Here is a 16,811-nt window from a genome sequence, read left to right as displayed (position 1 = left end):
ATTCCTCGTCCAAGGGCTCGCCCCGTTCTCCCCCTCGGCGCCCTTCTCGACTCTGCCAGCCCTTGTCACTCCTTTTTGCCTAGTGCCTTGTCTCTCTGGCCCTCTTTTCTATACTAGGTGCCGCCGCCCCCCTCCTCTTTCCCTCCCAGTGGCCTTCAGGTTTCCCCAGTCACTCTTTCTCTCCTTCTCTCTTTCCGTCTTTCCGTCTTTCCGCCCGTCTGTGGCCTCGTTTCAACTTCGCCTTTCCAGGTGCCTCTCTTTTCCGTTCTCCCACTGCTCCTACGAGCGTCCTTTCGTTCTTTTCCGCTTCAACCCATCACCGAACTGTCGTTTTCTCCGAGTATTATGTGCTGATTCACTGCAACTTCCTCGATCACCATGGCGGATTCGCGCGTTGCCACCTCCGCTCGCTCACCACTTTCTGAGGCCTCGAATCGAATCAACTCAACCTATCCTGTACAGGACAGCCAGCGGCCCAAGTCGCGATACGATCAATCTGTTGCTCAGAATGGCCACGATGTTTCTCGTCCGAACTATGCACACCCCGGTGGTCCCTCTGTTAGCCACGCTCCGGTGCCCAACCCCCGTTCAGGCGTCACTCAACCTCAGGGAGCTGGGGAGCTGAAACCGCCTCAAGAGACGGAAGATCCCAGCCGCCTCTCTCAGGCCTCTTACGACTCATCCGCCAGCAGCCGAAGCAAGAAGAACTACAAAACCCATATTGGCCCATGGCAACTTGGGAAAACACTCGGCAAAGGCTCATCGGCCCGAGTCCGTCTCTGCCGCCACAACATGACGAACCAGCTCGCAGCTGTCAAGATTGTTAACAGACGGATGGCCTATTTGGTGCAGGACAGCAGCTTGGCCGCCCTCAGCAAGTGGGACAACAGTCGTCCGAACCAGATCGATGGCGAGATGCGAGTTCCTATGGCCATCGAGCGCGAAGTGGCCATTCTCAAGCTCATCGAGCATCCAAATATCATGAAGCTCTATGATATATGGGAAAACCGCTCCGAAGTGTAGGTTCCCTCCATAAGCCACTAGATTAATTTGACATTGACATTTGCAGGTACCTCATCCTCGAGTACATCGACCAAGGAGATTTATTCACCTTCATCAACATGAGGGGTCGGCTGAGTGAGGAGGTTTCCATCTACTTCTTTCGTCAGATTATTAGCGCGATCGCATACTGTCACTCTTTCAACATCTGCCATCGCGACCTCAAACCAGAGAACATCTTGATCACGGCTGATCTCCAGATCAAGATTGCCGATTTTGGCATGGCTGCTCTTCATCAGACCGACACTCATCAACTCGCCACCGCTTGCGGAAGCCCCCACTACGCAGCACCAGAACTCCTCAAAAACAGGCAGTATCGTGGTGATAGGGCAGATATCTGGAGTTTAGGTGTCATTCTCTACGCCATGCTGTCTGCAACCCTACCATTTGACGACCCCGATCTACGCGTGATGATGTCGAGAACGAAGAGGGGACAGTATCAAATGCCCGATTTCCTGAGCCCTGAGGCTGAAGACCTCATTCGGCGTATGCTGCAAGTCAACCCTGACCAGCGTGCCACCCTCAAGGAGATTTGGCGACACCCAGTCGTTCAGAAGTACGCCTTTCAAGATAATCTCAACGACATGAATGCACAGCCTCCCGACACGCGAAAGGGTTTCCAATACACGCCTGTGCCCCCTCAAGACGTTGATCCACAACTCCTACGCCAGCTTCGCTCCATGTGGCACATGTTCAGTGAGAGTGACCTCCAACTCAAGCTGACATGCGATCAGTACGTGACTCCAACTTTTGCAGACTTTCACAACTAACATTCTCAGGGCAAACGACCAGAAGGCCTTTTACTGGTTGCTGTTCAACTATCGAGAGAAGCAGTTGGAAGACTTCAAGCCTGAATTGGTTCACTCCATGAGTGACTACCACCACTTGAAACCTGGTGCATGGAAAAAGCGCGTGGCGACCCGCGAGTTTTCTCAACCTCGTCTAAACGGTCACGGTCGTTCCATATCGCGGTTCACCGTCATCTCTAACGCTGCCGGGGCGGATCCAGATGCCACCTATCCACCGCAGCCTAGTAGTCAACAACCCGAGGATGGAGATGCTCAAAAGAGCTACCCCAGAACCAGTGCTCACCGTCACTACCAAACGGCCAGCGGTTCATACACCGTCCAAGCCTCGAGGATTAGAAATGGATCGGGCGCTCGCCGTGGTCGCATGACTGCCGCTCGAACTTCTACCACTGGGCGACTCCACTCATCCAGAGGTTCACTGTCTTCCATCCGCAGTAATCGACTGCCAACTCCGCATTCTCGCAGCCTACGCCACAAGCGAGGAGTTGATTTTTCGCACATTCGAAAACAATCCAGCTCCTTAGGGCATGTTCGCAGTGGTCCAGTCCGCTCATACGTGACTGAGCAAGGATCTACCTATCGAATTGACATGAATCGCTCTCCGACTCCTAAGGTGCCCACCATGCCGAGCGGCGTTCTCCCCAAGCCCGCGGTGCATAGCAACCCACTGAAACATCACCCGGTGTACATACAACCAGGGCCCAACGAGCAAGTACACAACAGACCAACACGAAAGCCAGTTCCCAACGGCGCGATGAACAACAGGCCAACACGAGAGCCAGTTCAGAGGCAAGTCGCAGACGGGAAACATGTTTCGGAGATCTTTGGGGAAGAACTGCGACACTTCAGCAGCAACATTGCCAAAGATTGTGATGATGCTTTCGGTAGCTCTTTGATCGATGATGATTCGATTGCTGGTTCTCTTACAGAAGTGGACAAGAGTCATCGGGAGGCAGCTTCATTCTCCTTAACCATCGATCCGGCGGATGGCCGTCCTGCTGAGGACCCAGCTCCCGACTCAGATACCACCACCCAAAGTCTGAACAGTCGACCACTGCCTCCGCTGCCTCCAGTTGAAGTGGATGACGGCCACTCCTTGGCGCCAACAAACGTTGATTCCCGACCAACCTCTCGAGACGACTACATTGGAGAGCTACGTGCAGACCAGGTCAAGACTGCCTTTCCAGTTGTGCTCACAAAGCATACGGATAGGCGTGTTGTCTCGGCCCCTGCCCAAACCAGAGGACAGAGGAAGCCTACAGGACTCCCTTCCATCAATGAAACCGGCATGTCCAATGATAAGACTCGAATCGTATCGGCACCTCCTCACACACCCACCAAGAGGGGGGCTGAGAGGGTCAATGGTTTGGAATACTTGAGCCAAGTTGAGAACAGTATTCGGGTTGTTGATTCCCCAAGTGGCCAGAGCCCAGTCAAGGTACCTAGGCCGCTAAATGTGAGAAAGAAGGCTGGAGAGGACGAGTCGGGGCGTACTCTGCACCCAAACAGTGCTTACAACTTGGAGCGGCCCAAAGAAGTAGCACCTGCGATTGCCAACATTTCCCACGAACCGCAAGGTCCCGCAAAGAAGAAGAAGTCGTCGTGGTTCAGACGATCGCACAAGCCTGAGTCAGAGGTCGGCAGAGATTCCACGGATTGGCAAGATTGCAGCTCAATTGCAGCATCGAGCGAGGGGAAGCACAGTGACTCTACCTCGATGGGAGTTGCGGCGAAGAGAAAGACTTTTAGCTTCCCATTCTGGAAGAGCAATAAGCCCAGAGATTCTGGCATGTCGCTTGGCAGTAAGTGCCGTCGAAAACATCTACAATTCGAGATGCTAACTGATGCAGAAGCAGGAGAGCCAGAAATGAAAGAGGCATCTTCAGAGGAGCATGTCGTAGGCAAACATGCTGCCCAGGGTAAGGTGGCTGGTATCAGGATGAGCGAGTCTGGGTCTGGCGGCGTTCGCAACATCGAAGTGAAGCAGAGCTGGCTTGCACGCCTCTTCCGAGTCAAGCCCGCGACGAGCCACGTCTGCATGGCCATCTCGCGGCGCCGGGCGCGTCAGGAGATAGCCATCCTCCTACGGGAGTGGCGCAAGTATGGCATTCGGGGTATTCAGGTTGACAAGCAGCGCAACATTGTCTTTGCACGGGTTGCTGCTAAGAACTGTAAGTTGAGTTGGTGCCTCGGGACCGTGAGCGCTTGCTAACCCAGGTCACACAGATCTTGAGCTCAAGGAAGTGTCGTTTGCTGCCGAGGTAATGACAGTGATTGAACATGGTAAGAAGCAACAGCTCAGCATTATTCGGTTCACGCAGGAGCGGGGAGCAGCCAGCAGCTTCCATAGAGTGGTGGATACGATCAAGTTGATGTTTGAGACGCGCGGCCTCGTGGTGGTGGATAAGAACAAGGAGAAGATGATGATGGATACGCTCAACTCGTGAGCGAACGACGTTGTTTGTTCAAGGGCGAGAAGCATCACCGAGCTCAAGTGCGGCGGTGGTGGACGTGCATCAAGACAGTATTAACGTTTAATGCTGTTTGGATGAGGGAAAGCTTACTGCATCGCTTAGATTTTCTGCACAGGGGTGTTGGACTGGAGTTGGATGTAAAACGATGACACGTTGCGATTCGTTTGGTTTGGCTTGGTTTCTTGCTTTCAGAGTTACAGTATCTTGTTGGACGGAGGGACGGTGCTTGAAGGGGACTACAAAGGCTACTCGGATGCATTCATTCATTCTCTTCTCTTGTTATTGATGGATTGGTTCATTCGTTAGCTGGCCTACCAGTCAGTCATCCATCAAGTCTATATCGCGCCACCATCAGATAATAGAGATAGATGGCTTGGTTTCAACAAGTTGCAGATGTGTGCTGCTTTTAATTCAAACCTAGAATCTACAGGGATGGCTTAGTGTGACGGGATAATTATGTGAGAGGTCGTGAGCTGTGCCGAGTCTTTAGGGTGTGGGTAGACATGAGGTGAGAAGGCGGACGTAACTGCAGCCTCGGCTTCTCGGTCGGTAGATCGGATAGACCGCACGGAGGAGTTACCAAGTAACTTAGATGGATGGGGCACCGCAACGCCGGCCGGCCCCCAAAACACTGGGCCAGAAGCTTGCCCCGTGCTGCAAGTCCATCTGCATGCTGCACTCGGCACATGCACGCTGATCTGAAGTAACCCCCATCACGGATATATACGGATATGTACGGTACCAGTTGGCATCGGAATGTATGATTGATGAGTGATGGCCTCTTGTCACTCTGTCACTACTAAATTGATCAGGTGATCTACCCGTAGACTGCAAGGGAGAGCGATGGAATGGGCAATGTCAGAGAGGAATCCGGCCCACATCCAAAACCCGCCAGGCCCAGATCACGGCCCGAGTTCAAACTTGCCCCCGCGGAGCCGCAGACTCAAGACAACGAGCAAGTATCAAGACCCGAGGAAGAGCGATGGTAGAATGGACCACCCTGGGGCACGTTTGTGACTGTGAATATGCCCGTGACTAGCTGCTCTATGTCGTAGAGCCGAGGCGCGCGGAAACACGAAGGACAGGCTATCTCGGTGTATTTCCGAAGTCTAGGTCGCGTCTCGTCGTTCGTCGTCGTCGAAACCACACGTAGTCACAGTCAGATCTTAGGCCCCCGGATTTTTACAGGCAAATTAGTTGGAGTTTGACTGGGATGTGTCTAGGACTGGGGATGGAGTGGTGGGGACTACGCCGGACATGCGACGCCCGCATCCGAAGCTCGGGGGTTCGTCGGGCAGCTTTTCCGCGGTACTTATTTTACTTCCGAAAAAGTACCCACAAGATTGGTGTGACACACGCCAAATAGCACGTACCTAGTCTCGGCCACCTTAGGTACCTAACTCATTGTTCGGTCCTTGGAAGCGATCCTCGCCGGCGGCCACGGCAGTTGCCCGCGTCTGGTGGCAACTCACAGCGCACCGTGAAGGACTAACTAAATTAATTTACCTGGATGTAAGTTAGTTACCTAGGCGAATGTCTCCAGAGCAGGCATGTCTCCTGCAGGGGCAGTCGGTATGTATGTATCGCCCGCAATGAATTGCTATTCTTGGAAACTGGTATAATGCAGTTGGACCCAAGAGACGTGGAAGCTATAAGGGGTTCCTACCATGCGCCTAGGTGATTGGGATGACAGACGTAGCAGCCTGCTGCACTGCAGTTTCCATCATCTGAAGAAGGGCAGAATTCTGACATTCCCGTTGAGCGGCAAAGTAGTGATAAAATTCAGGCGGCTCTGCGTCCCAGAACTAAAGAACTGGATGAGCAAGACGGGACTAGCCACCACACCAAGATACCACAGTATACTTACCACTTTCAAGACATAGGGACTATCCGCTCCGAACCACACCCTCCAGATGTATCCATCGAGTCCTCCATCAATACGAGAGGAGTAAGTCCAGTCAATGGTGGCCGGGTCAAAGGGGCATCGCCGAAGCTGCGGTGTCTCGAAATCCTCGGCAGAATAACCAGGAGGGGCGAGCATGCACGTATCGTCGCGGAATGGGACATTTGAAGCTTCCAACTGCGCTCTGCTGATGACGGGTTTAAGTTCCTGTGCCAGGCGAAGTCGTGATACTATGTCCGCCATGGTTGTGGGACGAAACAGTCTTGTTGCTCGAAATGCGAAGAGGTGGTCGGGGACTTTGTCACGTGTACTACTACAGCAAGTTCCATGACAGCCCGCGTCACCTACTCTTCTTCAACCAGGTCGTCACGACCGCAAGAGGGATACCGCAGCTGGGACTAGTCCCCAAAGGCATAGCTCAAATGTCACAATTGCGTTGGGCAAGATGAACATAATCGAGTACACTCGTATGCTACTAAAATACAACATAATTCTACTGGCTATTTTAATTATGGTTATTCGTCAATTGTGGTTCAATGTATTGTCAGGGTTCCTGCAGTGCTTAAATTTCATGTGAAGAAGAATACAGAAACAAATTAGAAATAAATACAATATCGCAAATGCTAAGATAAATTGTTCACAGCTTATCTCCCTTAAATGATTTATTTTATTCAGCGGAAATGATTAAACCAGAGAGGCGATTTCGCGGCTGAACCGTAGCATAACTTCACTGCCCTGTGCTCCCATCACATCTAAGGTGCCCTTAGCTTAATTTAGCGCCATGGCAACTAGCGCAGTCCAGCAAGCTCTAGACCACCCACCTCCTACAATCTCTCGACTCTTAATTCTTGACCTTTTTTTTCCGGGCGCTTGGTTCCATCCACCCGAGCGAGGCCGATGGCTGCCGACCGGGGCGCACGGACGATGGCCGTGGTTTGTGGGGATGAGTACGTACACGGGACATGGAGCATGTGCCTCTTGGTAGTAGTCTCTCGGTTGGTGACCGCTTGGAGCCAGAGGCAAACGGAGGTACACACGAAGACTGAAAGCATACCTAGGTAGTCTTAGCCGAGGCTCATTACATCATTGGTTCATTGGCCAGGTTGGCTAGGTTGGGTTGGCTGGCTCACCCTGCTGCCCCGCCATCTGCCAGCGTCATCATGAGCGCGTCGCCCGATTGCTGTGTCTCCCTATTGCTTTGTCGGTCCTCAATACTTTCATTCCCGTTCTCTTCTTGGATTCCGGATCAACATTTTGAATTTTCTGGTTATCCATCAAGGCCATTTAGAGCAAGAATCCACTGTAGCTAGAGTCCCCCCCTTGCGGATGCGCATGTGGGTGTAGATGTGGATGTCAATGGTGATTCCCTAGATCCGGGCGGCCGTAACGCGAAACAGTCCTCGGTCACAATCCGAAGCCCGCTGGTGCGCCTCCGTTGTAGCTCTCCTCGGGCCTCCGACGTTGGGACTCTGGCTGTCTACGGAGTAATGAGTTATTATATATAATGGCCTTTGGTTTTGTCCGACTTCAATTTCCATCTCATTTTTCTCACTCACACGTGGATTGCTCCAGTCTAGCTTGAAGCTTACCCCAATTTTCACATCTTCATCTTCGCCGAGCTACTATCACCACTTCCTCTGTCTTGCAACACCACCAAAGGCCAATTCCCACACAGTTAGCCAGTCTCGTCTTATTTCGGACAAACAGTCCGATCCTTGACCGGGGAACGCAGGAAAACCGAGTCTTACCTTTCTCGTCGGTATCACAGTGCCGGGTCGCAGCGTCGCATCTCCACCACCGACACGTGAAAGTCTACATATAAGCGTCCTCCCACTGACGTTCTCCGCTCCTCTCTCCCGTCTTGCCTCTCCCAACCTCCCTCAAGCTTCCCTCTCCTCCACACACAATCAATCACAATGGCTTCCACCGAATCCATCCTCCAAGGCGTCGCCGTCCTCGGCAACATCGACGACGCTCACCGCAAGATCCTCACCCCCGAAGCCCTCGCCTTCCTGGCCCTGCTGCACCGCTCCTTCAACGCCACCCGCAAGAATCTGCTCGAGCGCCGCAAGGCTCGCCAGACCGAACTCGACCGCGGCGTCCTGCCGGACTTCCTTCCCGAGACCAAGCACATCCGAGAGAATGCCACCTGGAGGGGCGCGCCACCGGCGCCCGGCCTGGTCGATCGCCGCGTTGAGATCACTGGCCCCACCGACCGCAAGATGGTCGTCAATGCCCTGAACGCCAATGTCTGGACTTACATGGCCGACTTTGAGGGTGAGTTTTTTCCTTGTTATGCACTGTCATTTCCTGTCCAAATCGCGGCAATTGCTGGTCCTCGGCCGCCGGCGCAATGCGTGTAAGTCGCGACAAAATAGTCGTGGTGGAGTTCGCGATAAGCGGTGGATTCTCCCCCGCCGGCCCGACAATGCAACACCACGATGCAAACCGAAATTTGGATGAATTGGCATCGTCAATTTCTAGCCTGTACTCAATTGTAATGGACATGACTAATATGGGTCCGCCCGCTCCCCAGACTCCAGCGCCCCCACCTGGGACAACATGATCAATGGCCAGGTCAACCTTTACGACGCCAACCGTCGCCAAGTCGACTTCAAGCAGGGCCCTAAGGAATACAAGCTGCGCACCGACCGCAAGCTTCCTACCCTCATTGTACGTCCTCGTGGCTGGCACCTTGAGGAGAAGCACCTCACCGTTGATGGCGAGCCCATCTCCGGCTCCCTCTTCGATTTCGGTCTCTACTTTTTCCACAATGCCTTTGAGACCCAGCGCCGCGGCTTCGGCCCTTACTTCTACCTCCCCAAGATGGAGAGCCACCTCGAGGCTCGCCTCTGGAACGATGCCTTCAACCTGGCCCAGGACTACATCGGCATGCCCCGCGGTACCATCCGAGGCACCGTCCTGATTGAGACCATCCTCGCCGCCTTTGAGATGGATGAGATCATCTACGAGCTCCGCGACCACAGCTCCGGTCTCAACTGCGGCCGCTGGGATTACATCTTCAGCGTTATCAAGAAGTTCCGCAACAACGCCAACTTTGTCCTTCCCGACCGCTCTGCCGTCACCATGACGGTTCCCTTCATGGACGCCTACGTCAAGCTGCTCATCCAGACCTGCCACAAGCGCGGTGTTCACGCCATGGGCGGTATGGCCGCTCAAATTCCCATCAAGAACGACCCCGTGGCCAACGACAAGGCCATGGAGGGCGTCCGCGCCGACAAGCTGCGCGAGGCCCGCGCTGGCCACGACGGCACCTGGGTTGCTCACCCTGCCCTCGCTGGCATTGCTACCGAGATCTTCAACAAGCACATGCCCACCCCCAACCAGCTCTTCGTGCGGAGGGAGGACGTCAGCATTGGCCAGAACGATCTGCTCAACATGAACGTTCCTGGTACCATCACTGAGGCGGGCATCAAGAAGAACCTCAATATCGGACTAGGATACATGGAAGCCTGGGTCCGAGGTGTCGGCTGTGTCCCCATTAACTTCCTCATGTAAGTCTTGTCAGGATGCATATTCGTCCGAGGCACATTGCTAACCCCCAAACTAGGGAAGATGCCGCCACCGCCGAGGTGTCCCGAAGTCAGCTCTGGCAATGGGTTAAGCATGGCGTCACCACTGCCGAGGGCAAGCGTGTCGACAAGGCTTACGCCCTGAAGCTCCTCAAGGAGTGCGCTGACCAACTCTCCGCCAAGGCTCCCAAGGGCAACAAGTTCCACCTCGCTGCCCAGTACTTCTCTGGGCAGGTTACCGGCGAGGACTACGCCGACTTCCTGACCTCGTAAGTCTTTACTCGTTTGAATTTTCAGGACGCAGCTTGCTAACTTAGATGCCAGGCTCCTGTACAATGAGATCACCGCCCAAGGTCCCCCCAGCCCTGCTTCTAAGCTGTAAGGCAGATGAATTGTTAAAATTGGAAGAATGAGAAAGTAAATATGCATTTTGACGCATGGATGTTTGGATGAGGGCTTGCTTGATATTCACGGCCGGGGTAATGATGACTTTTTGCTATATATCACCATAGTTGAACTGCGAAAAAATGGAGTCTTTTGTTTAACATTAACACATGGTCTGTCTCTGCCCGGAGATTATCGATTTCGGTGATGCCGCATAAAATTTTTGTCGATTAGGCTTGCGGTTTACCTAGGTTATCACCCTTTCTGTTAACCCCCAGCTAACAACTATATTTATACTGAGTATTGCAATCATGCTAGCAATTATATATCATCCTAACAAGTTTAGAAAGCTATTTATTTTCATTTATTCCCCAACAACTTTTTATTTTATTTTATCAAGTTTAATTTATTAATCCCCGCCATCCCCTATCTTGAAAGATCGAATGCAAGAATAGAGACGTGCGAACCTGGAGGAGGGTTTCGGTTTGCGGTTTGAAGAAAAATGCAAGTATAGGGTAGGTGATCGGGAAGTGGAGAAGTCAGATTGGGGAATGCGGCAGTCAATAATTAATCCTGGATTGGTGGTCAAGATTAAACTATAGATGTCAACCTAAAAGAATGGTGAAGTGATATCCCGTATACTTATATATCTACTCAGTATCTAAGTTAGGTATGTAGGGTATGATCCGGGTTCGGTTCGGAATGACGGCGGCCAGAGAGCCGATGACACCATCTGGACCCCTGCCACGGCCCCTCCTTCTTCCCTGAGCCGTTCCGTTCACACTGCCGATCAGCCGCTGCTTATCAAGATGGACGGCAGTCTTGGTGCTCATCATTGACAACGTGCATCGCCTCGTCGTTACCAATCAGCGTGCGCAACGGGTCTCGTCCACCAATGGAACATTGTCGCATTCTCGAACCCACTCGGTAGACTATGCGTCAGGACTTAACTGCGCATCTATACATTTTTTTAATTTATTTTAGTCGCGCGTCACTGGCGCACGTTGCCCCTCCCCCTCCCCCTCCTCTCGCGTTCCGACCATGATGGTGTCGATAGATGGACTTCGTCCTATGTCCAGCGGATTCCCGACCCAATACCACACTGCCCAAGACATGGCTTTCGTCGAGTGACGCACCAGCCTCGGAGTTGGTCTAGATAAACTTACGATTGCGGATGGTGTCGTCCCCACTTGCGCCTCGGAGGCTTGGAGACCCGCGAAGTGACTAACGCCCACTTCGGAATCTACTCATCTTCCTCCTCCTCCTCCTCCTCCTCCCCTTCCTCTTTCTTTTTATCCTCCCATACTCCTCCTCCTCCCTCCCCCATGGACCCTCTTGTCGCCGCTGAGCTGGCCAAGCTTGACGACGGCGTTGCTTTTCGCGCCAGGCCGAGCCATGTCCACCACACCTGGGCGCGCACCTTCTCCTCTCTCCCCGAGCTCTACATCCAGCCCGAGTCGCTCGCCGAAGTCGAAAAGGTCGTCAACCTCGCCCGCACATGCCGCCGACGCATCGTGACGGCCGGGTGCGGCCACTCGCCGTCCAACATCACCTGCACGTCGAGTTGGCTCGTCAACCTCGACAACTTCAATCGCATCCTATCTGTCGACAAGGAAACAGGAGTCGCCGTCATGCAGAGCGGCATCAGGTTGTACGCCCTGTGTGAGGAGCTCGAGAAATATGGTCTTGCCATGCCCAACCTGGGCAGCATCAACGAGCAGTCCATCACTGGTGCCATCTCTACGGGCACTCATGGGAGCAGTCTGCGACACGGGCTCATGTCCGAGGACGTACTCGCCTTGAAGATCACCCTCGCCGACGGCACCACAGTATCCTGCTCCCCCGACTCGAGACCTGAGCTTTTCCGCGCTGCGCTGTTGTCCCTCGGCGCACTTGGCATCATCACCGAGGTCACCTTCCGTGCCGTTCCCGCCTTCACCCTTAAATGGGAGCAGATCGTCGACACCGATTACAAGATGTTTGAGGCGTGGCCGCATGAGCTGTGGACGCAGAGCGAGTTTGTCAGGGTCTGGTGGTTCCCTTACACGAGGCGCGCAGTCGTTTGGCAGGCAGAGAAGACGACCGAGGAGGAGCGTGACCCGCCCGTCAGCTACTACGATGGCTCGCTGGGATACTACGTCTACCACAACCTGCTCTACCTGTCGCAATGGGCTCCTCGGATCCTGCCGTGGGTCGAGTGGTTCGTCTTCGGCATGCAGTACGGCTTCGCTGATGGATCCAGGACAAGCGCAATTCAGCCGAGTCGCAAAGCGCTCCTGATGAACTGCCTGTACTCGCAATTCGTCAACGAGTGGGCTATTCCTCTACACAAGGGACCCGAAGCCCTGCGCCGACTTAGCTCGTGGCTCAACCATCTGACTCCCGAGGACCCCGACTACGTGCCTCACAACATCCCCTTCTCCGCAGACGGCCTGTACGTTCACGCTCCCGTCGAAGTCCGCATCAGCGACACCACCCTTACCTCCAACGCTCGCCCGTTTCTCGACCCTACCGATGAAGACGGCCCGACGTTGTATCTCAACGCCACACTCTACCGCCCGTACTGGACCGACCCGCCCTGTCGCGAGCGTTACTATGAGGCGTTTGAGTGGCTCATGAAGGATCTTGGCGGACGGCCTCACTGGGCTAAGAACTTTGATACGTACCGCCCGGAGATTGAGGCTTTCTATGGCAAGAATCTGGAATCGTTCCGAGCGGTTCGAGACGGGGCGGACCCCAAGGGCATATTCGTTGGGCCGTGGCACCGGGACAGGATAATGGCGGAGGGACCGAAGCTTGAGCTCGAAGAGGTGGAAACATCACGGACAAAGAGTCGTACGAAGGGTGTAACGATGTTTGGAAGCATATGACGGCAAGCTAGACGATTTGAATAAATTCTCACGAGCGTATGTTGTTTTGACTTCCAAGCGGTTCCATATCTTAGATTATTATGCGGCAACAACTGGTCTATGTAGAGCTCAACCCGCACCAGCGGAGTTCCCAGCGCGTTTAAACGAAAGCCCGATGTCGAAGATTGCATGTTGTACAAGCCGTGAACACTCATCAGATATCTCTAAACTAAAATCCCCCTTGCAATGGAGCTACAAATCTCCAGTGAAACTATAAAAATCGGTTGGTGTAAATACAGCAAGTACAGCCAGAAAAGAGTGCGCAAGGTTATACTGTGAGGAAGCGAATGAAGATGTAACTCCCACGCGTACCAGTCAATGGCAAACGGCAAGGGAGATGGTGAATGGGTTTCGTTGTTTAGAATGATCGGAAGCCGCTCTTCTCGTCAATGTGGCGGTAGCGCTCGCGCTCCTTGCGCTCCTTGAGAAGGCAGGCGATGCAGAGGACAAAGATGGCGTCGATACCTGAACAGACCCTGAAGTTAGCTTTCGATTTCGAGAGATCTTGGGGGAGGCTGGATAAATGACGTACCGACAATGCCAAAGACGACGGTGAAGATGCTGTCAATGTGGATGTTGGCGTAGCTTGAGATTGCGGTTGCACAACCGCGCATGAGAGCAGCGGCTGCGGGACTGGGACAAGTGCTGTCGGTGACGAAGGCGGGAGAGGTGCTGTTGTTGTAACCACAGCATTCGAACTATTACCGAGTGTTAGTTTCTCTTGGGCCGTCTTGTATTATTTGATATCTGATATAAAAGCGTACCGAATTTTGAATGAGGCTTTGCACGGACGGATCTTGGGCAACGTAAACGGACACGAACTCCCCACGAATGCGCAGCGTCATGACCCAGAGGAAGACACCGACGCACATGGTGAAGATGGCGCAGAAGGTGACCATGTAGCCGCCGACCTTGAGGATGCCGCGGGCGGGCATGAAGAGGCCGGGGAGCGTGGCGACGAAGGTGAGGAGGATGAAGGCGGCGTTGACGATGCCGGCGGCCAGGGGGAAGCGCTGGTAGAGCAGGTTGCGGGTGGCCTCCTCTCCATCGGTGGGTATGTCGTTCATCTGGCTGCGGACGACGAGCGAGAAGACCAGCTCCATGATGCCCGCGGCGAGGAAGAGGCCATCGGCGGCCACGGTGGCGAGGAATACCTTGTTGTTGGCCATGGTGGGCGTATTAACGGCGGATTTCGGTTCGAGTTGAGGCGATGGGCTGCGGCTCGGTATCTAGGTCGTGGTGACGACTATTTGGTGTTGTATTCCGCTTGAGGATCGGTTGATATGGGATTCCGCGTTGGTTGCGTTGGACGACCGGCGTCGGGTTGATGGATAGTATTGAACTGGACTAGCCAGGCCTCGTCAAGAGGTGAAGAGAGGGAGCGATTTGGTGTCGACGACACTGAACTCTCAGTGTACCGAATGACACAAGGTGACTCCGAAGAAGACTTGGAGCGGTGGCGAAAGCGACGAAAAAGGACACAGGAAAAGAGAGACGGTCTTGGACACGGCGCCGAAGCGGATACGAAGATCCAGACAGAGATCGAGACACTAGAGAGGGAAAGACGACTCGCAACCGGACGAGAAGGACAGCAGAGAGAGAAGGATAGAACAGAAAGACAGTGACAGTCACGCACACGGCACAAGGAGACAGACGGAAACACAAAAAGAAACCTTCTCGATGCATGAAACTGACGCCAGACTCGACACTTGAGACTCTCCTCCCGCCGACAACACCTGATGTTCCCAACGGAGCCGTTTCAGGATATGGATCTTGACGCAGATATGCCGACGGGGCACGGGCCACGTCCGAGGCGGTGGCCAATGGGAGGCCGCCGTGGGTGGCGACCGCACCCGTTTGGGACGACAACCGCTGGAGCACGCTGGAGCCCGCTGGAGTTCTAGTGGGACGTGGCTCTTGAAAGGGGGCCCCCCAGCGCACTTGGCACTCCAGGAGTCTTGGGCCACAGGCCAATGGTGCGCCGGAGATGGTGTCGCAGAGCCGCCAGGGACCATCAGAGCCGCCGGGATCAGCTATCTCTGGGCCATCTCCATGTCCTTTTGCTGTGTTGTGCGATCCACTCGTGCGGTTCTGGCGTCCTTCTGTGGCGTGAGACCGTTTCCTGTCTGTCCCAGATTCCCTCGGACAAGATCTGGCACTGGAGTGTTTCTGCGTTCCCTCCCCTTCTGCACCACCTGTCCACCACTTGACGAGACACCGCTGACGAGGCACCACCGACGAGGGAGCACTACCGCTAGGGTTGCGACAGGACAGAGTCAGTCCGTCCGTCCCCCAGCACACAGGGACTCGGAGCCGAGGGACACAAGATATGGTTTTGACAGGTGCGGTGCGGTGAAACTAGACACGATATGGTATAGGGGTTTGGTAGGGGAGAGGGCCCTGTTGGGTCTGGGGGCCTTTTAGGGGAACATCGCTCGCCGTTGTGAAGGCGGTGGGCGCAGACCCTGGGATTATTGCCTGGGTTGGACAAGCTTAATCGACTTGGCTTTGTCGATTGCCATGGAGTTGGTGGCCTCTTTAAGTTAGAGGAGCGAGATGTAATCTTTTTGTCTCTGGCAGGCTCAATCAAGCATGTTTTGCGAATTGAATCGACCGACATCTCCACCGAGATGGAGTTTGCACAACTTGATCCATGTGGTTGAGATGACAACACAGCTCCTGGCAAAGCGATAGATCGGCCGGGTTGATCTCAGAACTTTCGACCTTGCATGCATCCTAGAGCTGAGAAAAGCATCCCTCAAAACCTTCGGCCAGGATGCGCTGCCGATGAGCATTGATTTACCGGAAGAACTGGCCGATCTCTTGCATCGGACCTGGGGCATTACAACCTGGGCATCGATCTCGGGCATCGCCTGAGATGGAAAATCTGGCCGCAACTTTAAACTGCCATGGTGCTATATCAGGCGAGGGCTTTCCTCGACGGCTATATCTGGAACTATGACGCATCCAAACGTTTGTTTGCATCGAAAGAATCAGGCCGGGCGGGAGCGTGGCCAATTCACAATGACACGTCGCAACCCTAGATCCATCTACCGGGAGCCCGAGGCTTGAGACTCGAGGCCAAGATCCGCAAACACCGGGCTGCATTAGCAATGACAAACAACACGGCAGTTGACTGCAACGTGGACCGTAACGGGAGGATGGCCGAGATTCTCACGGGAGGAGCCGCCCCATGAGAAGGCAAGCAAGATGGCAAGCAAGATGGTCATCTCCGCATCTCAGGGCTGCCATCGGGCTTCAGCCCTCAGGATCGGTGATTCATGCCGTGATCTTGCGGCTGGGCCTGCATGCAGCGAGCATGAGTGCGTCACGCCCGTTGAGACAAACATGACAGTAGGGCGCAATGATGCTTTCTGTTCTGTAAGGAGGTCGTGTCGGTGAGTAGTCTGAGGGAACTGATTGGGAGAGAAAGACGGCTTGCTGCTGATGTGCGTCCCTCTACTGCGTAATAAGCGACAAACTGGCAGCTCTGCCTAATGGCTTGCGTTTCCCGTGTTTGCTGCCTGCCTGCCCAGCTGTCCTGCTTTCCTACGGCTTCTCCTGCGGCTCCTCCCCTCCTGCCCACTCGGCCAACTGTGAGTGCAGGAGGGCACCTGATCGTATTTGCTTTGCCCGAGGCTCAGCCTTGATTGACCAGTTAACAGTCCGAGCGCAATCCCCACACGAGCTATGCACGTAACGAGGGGCTAGGGCCCACCGAATTCCCTGCGTATTGCATC

At 54.1% G+C, this 16,811-nt stretch overlaps 6 protein-coding genes across 6 annotated transcripts; 3 read left to right on the top strand and 3 right to left on the bottom strand.

Moving 5' to 3' along the window:
- The first annotated feature begins 9 nt into the window (after positions 1 to 9).
- Positions 10 to 4,769, top strand: BGZ61DRAFT_591071 (uncharacterized protein). Its single transcript, XM_046256670.1, has 5 exons — positions 10 to 1,019; positions 1,070 to 1,792; positions 1,839 to 3,670; positions 3,719 to 4,039; positions 4,095 to 4,769. The coding sequence occupies exons 1-5, from the start codon at positions 379 to 381 to the stop codon at positions 4,313 to 4,315; spliced, it is 3,738 nt and encodes a 1,245-aa protein (XP_046100361.1). The 5' UTR covers positions 10 to 378; the 3' UTR covers positions 4,316 to 4,769.
- A 1,168-nt stretch (positions 4,770 to 5,937) lies between these two features.
- On the bottom strand, positions 5,938 to 6,474 carry BGZ61DRAFT_74068 (uncharacterized protein). The gene is made up of 2 exons (XM_046257037.1): positions 6,210 to 6,474; positions 5,938 to 6,147 (listed from the first exon to the last, which is right to left on the bottom strand). Exons 1-2 carry the CDS (start codon positions 6,381 to 6,383, stop codon positions 6,016 to 6,018), a joined length of 306 nt encoding a protein of 101 aa, XP_046100360.1. The 5' UTR covers positions 6,384 to 6,474; the 3' UTR covers positions 5,938 to 6,015.
- Positions 6,475 to 8,161: 1,687 nt separating this feature from the next.
- BGZ61DRAFT_360253 (malate synthase) lies at positions 8,162 to 10,160 on the top strand (the record flags this gene model as incomplete). The annotated part of the gene is made up of 4 exons (XM_046241157.1): positions 8,162 to 8,522; positions 8,782 to 9,760; positions 9,817 to 10,047; positions 10,103 to 10,160. 4 exons carry the CDS (start codon positions 8,162 to 8,164, stop codon positions 10,158 to 10,160), a joined length of 1,629 nt encoding a protein of 542 aa, XP_046100359.1.
- A 1,327-nt stretch (positions 10,161 to 11,487) lies between these two features.
- On the top strand, positions 11,488 to 13,032 carry BGZ61DRAFT_360692 (D-arabinono-1,4-lactone oxidase-domain-containing protein; the record flags this gene model as incomplete). Its single annotated transcript, XM_046241202.1, has 1 exon — positions 11,488 to 13,032. The coding sequence occupies one exon, from the start codon at positions 11,488 to 11,490 to the stop codon at positions 13,030 to 13,032; it is 1,545 nt and encodes a 514-aa protein (XP_046100358.1).
- A 397-nt stretch (positions 13,033 to 13,429) lies between these two features.
- BGZ61DRAFT_360612 (uncharacterized protein) lies at positions 13,430 to 14,240 on the bottom strand (the record flags this gene model as incomplete). Its single annotated transcript, XM_046241192.1, has 3 exons — positions 13,430 to 13,536; positions 13,604 to 13,769; positions 13,836 to 14,240. The coding sequence occupies 3 exons, from the start codon at positions 14,238 to 14,240 to the stop codon at positions 13,430 to 13,432; spliced, it is 678 nt and encodes a 225-aa protein (XP_046100357.1).
- Positions 14,241 to 15,205: 965 nt separating this feature from the next.
- Positions 15,206 to 15,780, bottom strand: BGZ61DRAFT_73983 (uncharacterized protein). The gene has a single exon (XM_046257035.1). It carries the CDS (start codon positions 15,689 to 15,691, stop codon positions 15,326 to 15,328), a length of 366 nt encoding a protein of 121 aa, XP_046100356.1. The 5' UTR covers positions 15,692 to 15,780; the 3' UTR covers positions 15,206 to 15,325.
- Positions 15,781 to 16,811: the final 1,031 nt, after the last annotated feature.

This window comes from Ilyonectria robusta (assembly GCF_021365365.1).
Source record: "Ilyonectria robusta strain PMI_751 chromosome Unknown BGZ61scaffold_19, whole genome shotgun sequence".
Taxonomy (NCBI): domain Eukaryota; kingdom Fungi; phylum Ascomycota; class Sordariomycetes; order Hypocreales; family Nectriaceae; genus Ilyonectria; species Ilyonectria robusta.
Note: the sequence above shows the minus strand (reverse complement) of the source record. Positions and strands in the feature narration are given on the sequence as shown.